Source organism: Tubulanus polymorphus, chromosome 5, assembly GCF_964204645.1.
Source record: "Tubulanus polymorphus chromosome 5, tnTubPoly1.2, whole genome shotgun sequence".
In the NCBI taxonomy this organism is placed as follows: domain Eukaryota; kingdom Metazoa; phylum Nemertea; class Palaeonemertea; order Tubulaniformes; family Tubulanidae; genus Tubulanus; species Tubulanus polymorphus.
Genome location: NC_134029.1, coordinates 4,221,782 through 4,233,833, shown reverse-complemented (window position 1 = coordinate 4,233,833; position 12,052 = coordinate 4,221,782). Strand labels below are relative to the sequence as shown.

At 37.2% G+C, this 12,052-nt stretch overlaps 2 protein-coding genes across 2 annotated transcripts; one reads left to right on the top strand and one right to left on the bottom strand.

Annotated features, from left to right (window-relative positions):
* The first annotated feature begins 744 nt into the window (after nucleotides 1–744).
* LOC141905034 (exosome complex exonuclease RRP44-like) lies at nucleotides 745–8,301 on the top strand. The gene is made up of 22 exons (XM_074793753.1): nucleotides 745–1,041; nucleotides 1,532–1,594; nucleotides 1,948–2,042; nucleotides 2,374–2,564; nucleotides 2,793–2,866; nucleotides 3,111–3,272; nucleotides 3,613–3,762; nucleotides 3,836–3,958; nucleotides 4,033–4,170; nucleotides 4,427–4,573; nucleotides 4,656–4,772; nucleotides 5,011–5,112; nucleotides 5,196–5,260; nucleotides 5,348–5,432; nucleotides 5,534–5,661; nucleotides 5,783–5,869; nucleotides 5,948–6,104; nucleotides 6,386–6,606; nucleotides 6,892–7,060; nucleotides 7,155–7,307; nucleotides 7,659–7,784; nucleotides 8,196–8,301. The coding sequence occupies exons 1-22, from the start codon at nucleotides 757–759 to the stop codon at nucleotides 8,268–8,270; spliced, it is 2,913 nt and encodes a 970-aa protein (XP_074649854.1). The 5' UTR covers nucleotides 745–756; the 3' UTR covers nucleotides 8,271–8,301.
* A 322-nt stretch (nucleotides 8,302–8,623) lies between these two features.
* Nucleotides 8,624–10,022, bottom strand: LOC141905383 (hematopoietic prostaglandin D synthase-like). The gene is made up of 5 exons (XM_074794227.1): nucleotides 9,875–10,022; nucleotides 9,706–9,798; nucleotides 9,318–9,457; nucleotides 8,881–8,979; nucleotides 8,624–8,806 (listed from the first exon to the last, which is right to left on the bottom strand). Exons 1-5 carry the CDS (start codon nucleotides 10,020–10,022, stop codon nucleotides 8,624–8,626), a joined length of 663 nt encoding a protein of 220 aa, XP_074650328.1.
* Nucleotides 10,023–12,052: the final 2,030 nt, after the last annotated feature.

Here is a 12,052-nt window from a genome sequence, read left to right as displayed (position 1 = left end):
CAGGCAGCCGTTATCAATATAACTTTTTGAATTCATCGTGGGAAAAAACCAAACTTTTTGAATTCTGTATTTTAGGTAGAGAGTCTAGATAATTCAAGATCCATAGCGTATTTGCTAAGGTCCCAATTTTTTGAAAATAACCCCTCTCGCCTAAAACATCACGCTGGTCATGCTTAACAATGCAGGCCCAACTTAAAAGAATAGCCTCTTAGAAAGAGTTGCCTTATCAAAATACTCAATTTTGGAATAAGTCGAAATCATTTTTCAATGAATAGGCCTAATTCCAAAATATTCAGTATTAATGGAAATGTCCATCTATCGTATATCGCTATTCTATGGTTATTTGCATTGATTGACCAATTTATTCGAAGACTAATATTTCAGTCCACTGGAAATACACTGCCAAATTTTCCTTGAGATCTGAGAGTAGGGCATAGGCATTTTCATTAGATAGAAAAGGTTTGCGGATTTTTACTTCATCATATTTAGAAATATTCTGGGAAGGATTAGCCATGCATTTACAGTATCTGATGCTGTACTATATATATACATCATCGCTCCGTTATACATTTCACATCAACCAGTATCTACATGCAGCTGTTCAGTGTGTACACACTATATCTGAATACGAGGCTGGAATAACATGCTCACTTCACGTAGGTTCGGTTTTGGTCGATATTTAGGACTGCTGTGAAATACAGCCTCTACGCAACAATTTTGTCCAAAAACTTTTTTCAGCACGGCGACTCGAAAGAAATGGTAAAATTTCCGAATGGTGAAAGCGATCACCGAAACAACCGACAAATGGCCGACAACGCGTCGATGCTGAGATCGAAGGTGTTCGTGAAGAAAACGAGAAAGGGCGGAATTTTGAAAATCGTTCGGGAACATTATTTGAGAGATGATATTTGGTGCAGTTCGAGTGTGTGTTCCGACTGCTCGCATGATAATTGCAGTTTACAAGCGGCACCGCAGCGAAAAACGAAACTGATTGATGATCCTCATTATTTGATTCCTGATACTAATGTCGTATTACATCAAGTGCGTTTTTTAATTTTTTCTCTTTAGTTCTTATAGATCTTGATAATTTGTGTTGGTTTCATTTGTTGTAACGAAGTGGCTATTCATACGCACCCGTACGAATAATTCCGTAGGCTATTCGTATGTATTACTCTGGAATGTTCGTACGGGAAGGGATAGGGTTAGGGTAAGGTGAGGCTATAGGCCTATGTAGTTAAAAAGTTCGACTGATTGTCAGCGAGCTCGGTGGTCTAGTGGTATGATGCTGCGCTAGTAATTTACTGGCCCGGGTTCGAGTCTCGCTGGATCCGCTATATTTTTCTCTAACTCTATTCTCCACACTTTCCTTGAATTTTTAAGTCGCGCACCTCTGTACGCATGACCAGCGTTAATCAGCCAATCAGCGACAGTTATTAGCGTACAGATCCTAGTTCCGTACGAATAGCCTCCAGAGTAATCCGTACGGGTCCGTACTAGTAGCCACAGCGTTGTTGTAAATAACTCTTTTCAGATTGACGCACTTGAAGATGCAATTTTTACCAATGTCATTATGCTGCAGACAGTTATTGAAGAGGTTTGTTTTAAATTTGGTCATGAGCTGATTTTTTTTCTAAATTAGGGATACTATGAAACGCTTTGTGTTCTGACATTAGCATGAAATTCCCCCGCTTAGTATAGGAAATAGTCTGGTTGTCCCTAAACTTTTGATTTGTTCTTGGCCCGGAACTTGTAATTCATTCAACCATGTCCTTATAGCCTGATTTTTGGGATATAGTTAAAACTTTTTGAAATGTTAACTACACACTCAAAGAACTACTTTGGACCCTTATTTTATTCCTATTGTGGGATTTTATTAGAGAATTTTTGCCTTGAAATCGTTAAAAACTGGGGAATTGATCATCTATACTGACATTTATCTAATTTTAGGTTCGTCACAGAAGTGGAGCTATTTACAAACGTCTGAAGGACATCATGGATAATCCTGATAGACATTTCTATCCATTCGTAAATGAACACCACAAGTAAGTGTGAAATACAATTTTCCCGCAATTACCCAAAACCATACATTTGATTCATGCAATCGTCTAGAAAAAAGCCTGTATAATCGAACCAAAAAGATGGAGTATTTTGATATTTCTAAACTCTAATATGCTATTGCGGCCATTTTCAATTCAGATTAATCTGTAAATTCTGTCAAATAATTAATCAATAAATCTGTTTTGAAGATGGCTCATAGCATTAATAGCCAGGCCTATACTCTATTAGTTTAACTCTGTATTGTGGATCTTTTCTTCAATTGAATGAGACGATCACTTGTCTATGGAAACGATCATGTTTCATTTTAATCACTAGGGATACATACATAGAGCGACAGCGCGGTGAATCAGCTAATGATCGCAATGATAGAGCAATCAGAGTAGCAGCGACTTGGTATCAATCGCATTTATATACGAGTTCAGATAAACCACCTTCTATCGTGCTACTGACCAATGATAGAGATAACAAAGAGAAAGCTATTAAAGATGGGCTGATTAGTTTCACGGGTAAATATAATCAATCGGAAAATTTGAAAGTGAATTTGAGAATAAAGATTTTTCGTTATTGTCTAAGTGCTGATACAGTTATGAAATTTGCAACCATAAATGTATTTTCGTTTTAAAACTGACTTCTCATCAAATATGTCAACTTCACTTTTACAGCCTACTTCTGTAATTTTGTGCGCTGTTCCGGGAAAGATTTCAGATTTTAAATTAATTCGGCTTGTTTTCCAGTTGAAGAGTATGTCGCCGGTTTAGTAGGTTGCGAAGAACTGCAGGACAGACTGGCTAATATTGGAGATAAAGTGGTAAGTATTGAATCTATAGTAACTGTTGTTAAAGCATTACCATAGAAACATGATTTTAGGTTGTGTATTTACCGTGACAACAACGATGTTGCGATGACCTTTTTCAATACACGGATATGCAATAGGATAATTATACTTATTCAACAGAGAATGTCTTGTAACTTAATGATTAGAGTGGGTACAGTATTAGTGCAATAGATTCAGTTATTCATCTCATTATCGCTAAAATCTGGATTTGTTTCAGTCGTTTAAAGATAGAATTCAATACCCGGAACACCTGAACTTAGCCGCAGTGCAGCGCGGGGTTAAAGCTGGTAAATACAGACAAGGAACATTTCACGCGAGTCGCGAAAATTACCTCGAAGCATCCGTCGCTATTGACGGTGATGGCGGCGAAACTGATTGGGTAAGATTAGAATCGAACATCTGACAGGGTTCTTACAGATCACAGGAAAATCAGGGAAAAGTCAAGAGAATTCGAATTTTTGGTGTCAGATCTTTATTGCTGGTGACTAGTGGCACAGTGAACCTCTTGAGAGGAAAAAGCCGCCATTGAAGACAGCTTAAAATAGACAATCATGGAAATTTTGGTCAATGGTCAGGGAAATCAAGGAATTTTTGATTCCCTGATCTGTCAGAACCCAGCTCTGAGGAGAACGCAGTTCTGCGCTACATTCATGAATCTGTTTTGGATTTTGTGAAGCATTTATGACCAAGAAGTTATTATCATTATTTCTTCGCTACAGGTGTTTATTCAAGGTGCTATGAATCTGAATCGCGGAGTACAGGATGATATCGTTGCTATCGAAATATTACCCGAATCAGAATGGAGTTGTCCGTCTTCGATGGTTTTGGAAGATGAGAATGTCGAAGAAGTTAACGACATCGAAGAAAAGGTTTGCGATTGTTCAGACTTTTGAAGTAATGTTTTAACGAAGCAGGTGTCATAAAGATGTATTTCACTTACAGGACAAAGCATTGCAGAAGAAAGTACCGAAAAGCAATCGTCAAAAATCAGGTCGAGTCGTTGGAATCATTAAACGCAAGTGGAGACAATACTGTGGTATACTGCAACCGTCTGCCATCAGTGAGGTAGAAATCCTTAAATATTTGCGGTGATTCAAACTCAAAAAGTGTCATCTTCATTTTCGAAATGAATTTTTCAGGCAACATTTCACATATTTGTGCCGGCCGAACGTAAAATTCCGAAAATCCGGATTCAAACTAAACAGGCGGCTTTATTGACGGGTCAACGCATTGTTGTTTCTATCGACGCGTGGCCGCGAACTTCTAGATATCCACAGGTAAACATTCTATTCTAAATCCAGAAATGATTCCACATTCTCTGGCTGTTCCTTTAAAAAAAAAGAAACACTTTACAGGGTTCTTACAGAATCAGGGAATTCAATGAATTTTTTTGTTTTTTGAGGATATCTTATTATTCAATCATGGAATTTTTGGCCAAGGGTCTGGAAAAATATCAGGGAATTTTATATTATCTGATCTGTAAGAACCATTTTCCCTAAAATTTTTCTCAAATGTGAATTTATCACCGTTTAGGGTCATTTTGTGCGTAAACTCGGTGATATTGGTGACAAAGATACCGAGAATGAAGTTCTTTTGTTAGAACACGACATTCCTCATTCATCGTTTTCCACAGCTGTGAAGAGTTTCCTACCTAAACTACCGTGGACTATCACTCCCGAGGTAACACTAACTCAATTCGGTCGTCTTCGTTAGTGAAGAAGATGACTATGAATAGATTATATTTGCCGCGATTATATTCTAGGATTATGAAAGTAGAGTTGATTTGCGTGATGTAGTAATATGTAGCGTAGATCCACCAGGTTGTACTGATATCGATGACGCTCTTCACTGTCGTGTATTAGAAAATGGAAATTATGAGGTAACAATGATTCACTGAGGACAGATCACAATTTTAACAATTCATTTTCATGAATAAAATTTAGTCAGCCCTCACTATACCGCCTACAGCAGTGATTTAGGATTATGGCTGTATATCAGGAGTTTTTGACTACGTAGTTCCAAGGCAAAATACGAATGTTCCGTTCTCAGAAAAAACCTGATGTTAGGCGGAGTGACTGTATTTTAGGGTTTGACTATCTGCTGATTTCATGTTACAGGTTGGTGTACATATAGCAGATGTGTCTCATTTTATTCGACCTGGTAATGCATTAGATCAAGAAGCTGCGAGTCGGGGAACTACTGTATATCTATGTGATAAGGTATTTTCACTAAATTCAGTATTTCTCTATCAATTATCAATTGATATTTGCCTGAAATCCACTAATTTACTTATTATTTCTAGAGGATTGATATGGTACCAGAATTACTAAGTTCTAATCTGTGTTCATTGCGCTCTGATGGTGAAAGGTATGCAACATCCTTTTCGGCAATTTCCATTTATAGATTTTCCGATGAACTGTTTTCGATGAATAGTTATTTGAATATTCATTTCAGATTTGCATTTTCTGTTCTTTGGGAAGTGACTCCTGAAGCTAAGACCGTCAACACCAAATTCATGAAAACAGTCATCCATTCAAAGGTACAGGGTCCTAAAATATCCTTAGAAATGGCAATAATCATTTCAGAGGCTTATTTATTCTTGAATATTGAGGTATATTGTGTTTTCTATGATTTATACAGGCGTCACTGACCTATGGAGAGGCTCAAGTGATAATAGATGATAAATCAAGAAATGATGAATTGTCTAATAGTCTGAGACGACTGAATTCATTAGCGAAAATCCTTAAACAGAAACGAATTGAAAATGGGTGAGTGTGCCAGTGATTCTGGACCCAAGTCATGGGAAGTGATACGACGAATGAATCATTTGATGAAAACTGCGACCTGTATAACAAGGCTAAATTTGACCTATGTACTTGACTTTTTCAGAGCATTGACCTTGGCTTCATCTGAAATTCGGTTCGAAGTTGATAGTGAAACTGCGGATCCGATTGATGTACAGTGTAAAGAATTGAGGTTTGTTGGTTGATATTATAGTTGTCATTTTGCCAGTAACTTGAACATTTCAAAATGGTAAAATTTCTATATTTCTAGGGAGACAAACTCAATGGTAGAAGAATTCATGTTGTTAGCAAATATATCTGTAGCACAAAAGATTCTGCAAGAATTCTCCGATTGTGCGCTGCTACGGCGACATCCTTCACCTCCACCATCGAATTTTGAGCCACTTTTACGCGCTGCACAAATCATGGTAAGCAACAATATAATCTATAATCTAGTTGGCGTCAACATTAGTGTTCTCACCAAGGGATTTTAGAGGGACTGACACCCTTGTCATTTCTACATCCTCTATAATGCATCTACACCGCTATGCTGCCATCTTTCATTAGAGATCAAAACTAATTACTAATAACATCAATCCAGCAAAGTCCGTCATCGATCTATACACCACACTGCAGAATAGATGCACTGGAAGGGTTAAATATATACCCTGCAAAAGTTTTTATATAAGTAACCTTTTTTTATATTCAGGGCTTCAGTTTAAATGTTGGTAATGGTAAATTACTCGCCGAATCGTTAGATAAAGCAGTCATCGAGGAAAACGCATTCTTCAACACAATGTTACGTATCGTAACGACGCGATGTATGATGCAAGCCGTATACTTCAGCAGTGGGATGGTCGATAAAGAAGAATATCAACATTACGGATTAGCCACGCCGATCTATACACACTTCACTTCACCTATCCGGAGGTACAATAAAACCCTCTTGAATCCAATTGATGTATAGTTGAGCTGAAAATAATATCCAGATAAGATCAGAAGCCTGGTTAAACTGATCCAAATTAAACAGCTTTGACTATTCATTTTCATGTTTTGTCGAATTTCGAACACAAGAATTGATAGAGAACTAGATATAATTGAATGAATAGAAACATATATAAGTTGTGGCCTATCAAACCGCCCTTCTAAACAAGTTCTTTAACATTTCTAGACAAAAATTTCTACGCCATTCATCGTTTGTTGTATTTGTTTCAGGTATTCTGATATCATCGTTCATCGTTTGCTCGCCGTAGCAATCGGAGCAGACGCATCGTATCCTGAATTACTCGATAAACGTAAAACTCAACAAATCTGTAATAATCTGAATTACCGACACAAGATGGCGCAGTACGCCGGCCGAGCATCTGTCGGTCTTCATACACAGGTAGATATTTTAAGACAATATGAACATGAACATTCTGATATGTATATTTATTAATCTTTGTCGCAAAACGTGTTTGTTTGCTTCTGTTTTGTAGCTTTTCTTCAAATTACGTGTTCAAGATGAAGAAGCCTACGTGTTGTTCGTTCGTAAGAACGCCATACAGGTTCTCATCCCGAAATACGGACTGGAAGGAACTCTGAAACTCGATAAGAAAGATTCTAAAGTGTCTTTTGTTTATGACGAAGAGGTTGGTGCCGATCAAGACTTTGTTTGTTGATCATTTTGACGAAAATATGATGAATATAGTTAAGCCTGTTGATTTCAGTCAATCTTCTTTAAGAGACATTGTGCCACCTAATTAACTGAAAGCCCTTTTAGTCAATGGGCTCTATCTTATCTAGTATTTGGTTAAGCATAATTCTGACTCTTTTCTTGAATAGTTATGGGATTTAGATTATTTGTATCTTGATATTCTTACTGATAATGATTAGTAAAAGGAACCTCTTGTAAGAAACAGCCCTCACTGCAGATATCTTAGAACCCTGTATATGTAGTGAATCTAAGGTTACAGTAAAATTTTCTGTACTTTTTTTTTCAGAATGCCTGTCAAACGGCTTCTAGTGGTGAGAAATTACAGATATTTGATCCAGTTATCGTTCAAGTCAGCATCGATCGGAGTAATGTACAACATCAGAAACTGAAAGTAGAACTTGTAAAACCTCATGTAAGTTGATTTGAAGTGAATTTCGAGCGGTGTGGCCGAGTTGTTAGAGCGTGAGAGTCTGGAAAGCAGCCAATTCATGTGTTCGAACCCATTACATTACCGTAGTGTCCTCGGGCAAGACACTTTTCCTCATTGCCTTTCGTCACCCCAGGATTTAATGGGTACCTGGTCTGATAAATGACTCCTGAGTGCCTAGCAGCTGCTCAGATGTTACTTCGCTGACTGATAGAATTAATGGGTTATATAGGCTGGGGTGATGATACAAATTTAATTGAAAGCGCCATTGAACATTGTATCATAGAGAAAAGGGCGCCATAGAAATTGAATTACTAAAATTACTATTACTGATTTCCTTAACTGTGAATAGAAATTTCTTTATTCACCACATGATTAATTGCCTTATATTTGCAGATTGCTGGTTTCAGCGTGTCTCCAATAACTGAACAGTCGACTGAACCAAACACAAAGAAACTCCGTAAAAGATGATTATTTTTTCACGTAAAGAAGAATAAAAGAAATCTTATATGTTTCATATGAAATATTTTGTTGTTTTCGGTTCATTGTCCATTCGGTTCGGTATTTTGAGGAACCCATGTGGATAAAGCCCCAAAAGGAAGTGGCCTTTTTCTGTTCAGCAGACAAAAAGAAAATTTGAAATAATCTTAGAATATGGTCGTGGATAACTGGATTTGATGTGGTTCCTCAGTTAGAACAGTTCTTAAATTGCTTGTAAATTACTAGCTCTTATTTTAGCTTAGTTATCATGTTAGTCATCTCATTAAAGAGAACTCTACTGCAGGAATAATACTTTTATTTCAACAGATTTACTTCAAGTACTTTCAATAAAGGGTAACAGGGCGACTTGCCAGATAGGCAGCAATGCTTGGAATTGCTGCAATTCGATTTCTGTGAGCCAGGATTTTCGGATAATTGTCCATGAAGTCGGCCAACTTGCCTTCTCTCTTCTCCGACATGAGCACCTCGTCAGTGACCAGAAATACGTTTAGGTCGCCCACTGTGAGCTGAAAGTTTGAAGCTCAATCTATGATTCATTTTCTAATGTTTTTCAAATCGAATCTACACAAATCACACGTACCCCTGATTCAACGAAATAATCGCGATCTTCCAATAGTGTCTCAAGAACGCTGAATAATCTTGGAAGGTCTGTTTCGAAATGTTTTGACCTTTTTTCTGCCTGAAAGAAAAATCATCCTTTTTCTTTAGTTTGTTGTAGCGTCTGCAACTTCTTACGTTTCTTTTCATTCCTTATTGTAAGGGGAAAACCAAACATACAGACCCAAAACCCAATTAATACTAGAGCTAAGTTGTGAGACTTTAAGTTGTCAGAACTATCTTCCATAGGAAGCCAGGGGCCGGTTGCATAGTCATGACTTAGATTTAAGACCAGCTTAAGACCAACTTAGTTCTATAGCCAATCTAACAACTTAAGACCAGTTTTAAGATTTAAGACCACTTTTGGACTTAAGTCACGACTGTGCAACTGGCCCCTGATGTTTATGGGTCGATACTCACATAGTAGTTTTTTAGTTCGGGCATTTTGCTGGAATCAATACTTAGAAATGTTAACGCAAACGACTTCTCCAAGATTTCCTGGGCCGTGAAAAACACTTCGTATGTTCTTCCCTCTTCCCATATATCTTTACCGGATAAGCCTACGTATATAGAAAGATTACCAGACATTATTACCACCATAATAGGCCTACATCATATCATTTTCAGGTACTCGGTGGCCAGGGGTCGCAAATCACATTCTGTCTAGATGTCTGCCATGTCTTTGGTAGCGACAGACGATACCTATTTGGACAAACTACGAACCAATTAACAGGATGTCTATTATGTACAAACTTTGGCTTAGAGAATTCTTTCTCAGAATTTCTCAAGATGTATGTGTGCTACATACCAAATTCTCGGGCTAAATAATTGGTAATAGCCAGGCTTTGGGACAGTGGCTTCCCATCAACCTCTAACACTGGAACCCTACCGAACCGTATTGCTGAAAAGAAAAAAATCAGCTAAATTCCATTACATTAATCCGGACGAAGAGGGTTCCAAGGATATTGACAACTTACTTGGTTTGATCTTTGCCCATTCTTCAGGGTCATCGATGTATAAAGTGTACCTCACATCTTCATAGTCAATACCAGCGAAAACAAACAGTAGTCGGGCAATTTCAGCCCTGGCCCGAGCGTTAAAATATAGTAACCTGTACTTAGGCATCCCAGCTAGTCTATTGCCAAGTTCATGAAAAATACACAATTTTTGTATGACAAAAAGGCCATGTAAAGGTCAACCTAAACGTGACAAAAATGGGTAAAATATGGTCTGTACAGGAGCAGGTTTTGATTCATACATTTCCAGGTTCCTTTGTATTCAGAATTAACAATTGCCAAAAACATACTTGAACGGTGCTTACAATGAAGAAAAGTAAATACTGGTACTTCAAACTTCCACATAAAAAACGAATTCAAAGACAATCAACTATCTCCTAAAGTAATAAGCTTTAGACCCCGAAGCGTTATTACTAGGCTCACCAGGCCTGGGTTCAGTTAAAACGGGTCTTTCAGTGAGCCTTATAGCCCATCAGTATCAACTAAACAATGCTAAACTACAACTCGAGGGCCCTCTTCGGATATGTTTCTTCTAGAGAAAACGATTGCTTCATATGCAGAAAATACCATGAATTCAATCTTATCTACAGACAGTCAAACAAATTGCGGTGGTTTTAGAGTTTGAGAAGTTATAATATTTCAAGAATTACGTTCTATCAGTGGTAGTCCGGCCCAGTCCACCTGCCCGAGCCGTCTTCATAATGCCACCACTATGTGTATTTATTGAAGGTCCGAGTGAGATACGAAGGGTCCAAAGGAAATCCTCTCTTCCATTCAACGATAAATACGCATTGGAGTTGGATCAAAATGAATCCTCACCAAACAAGTGATGAATGAGACAAAGAATGAAAATTGGTGTTTTTTGTTTTTTTTTATTATTTTTTTGTCCAACAGAATTTGTCCCTATAAGCCAAGTATGCTACAATACGCAATCATTATATTCGTGAATACAGAATGAAAATACAAGATAATAATACAATTTACATAGTTTTTTTTCTTAAATTCTCTGTGGATAAAGCCCCGACTACACAGCATGCATTCATTAAATTTATATCGTCAGAGCACCAACATTGAAATGGTCAAAGCAAAAAAGAAATTCCGTGAAGAAGAAAATACGTAGACTCAACTTTCTTGACAGTCACCCAAACTATGGGTAGATGCGACTTTTTATCTAACGATCTTGTGGTTTTCCAGCAATGTAAAATTTACACGACTTCCAATAAAATACAGAATCGTCAAAAATGAAATTTACATTCAACTCAACTGTGCATCAAGATCACTCCAATCGAAAAAGGTTTTCGCCTGTCCAAGACTGTCCTGCTATAGACAATAAAATTGTGTAAGAATCGCTGACTTTGATAATTTGACCTTTCAGAAGTAAGAAGCTAACAGCAGAAGACTGCGCACAGTGAAACATCGTTATAACGAACTCGGATACAACGATTCATCGGATATAACAAATATAGAATTTCGTCGTAAGTAAGAAAATTCAATTGATTTCATACTGGATATAACGAACTATCGGTTATAACGAACAGCTTTTCTGGTACCATGAAGTTCGCTGCAACAAGGTTCCTCTGTATTTTTCTCTTCTTGCGGACGGGGGCTTGGAAGGAAAACCTTTTCAATACTCTACTTATAATATAGTGATGAATTTCAAATCTAACCGGTATCGTTCAGCTACTGCTTATTGTATGAATTGAGTCTTAGTTTTCGACATAACCGGCTTCTTCCAGACAGCAGATAACTTATTATAATACAGAAATACAGAGCACGTTCATCAATATTTGTCAGTGGCAGTTTTGTATTGTTTACATACATTGTTTACAACGTAAATTTTTTTCAGATCAAACAAAACTTAATAATAGTTAATAATTATTATGGCACAATTACTGTTGTCCAACGAATGAAGAATGACAATATTCTACCCAATTGTCAAAAACAGCCTTTCCACTGGAATGGCTGCAACCGTTCTTTTCTCACTTTAACTCAAATGCTGTTTACGAAATTGCTGCGTTGTTCATAACAAAATATAATTCCTTTTCTATGATGAATGGTTGAAATGAATGACTGAAGATAAAAACCAACATATTGTGATCTCTACTATTTATCGAGGTACCTTATATAGTGAAAATGTCA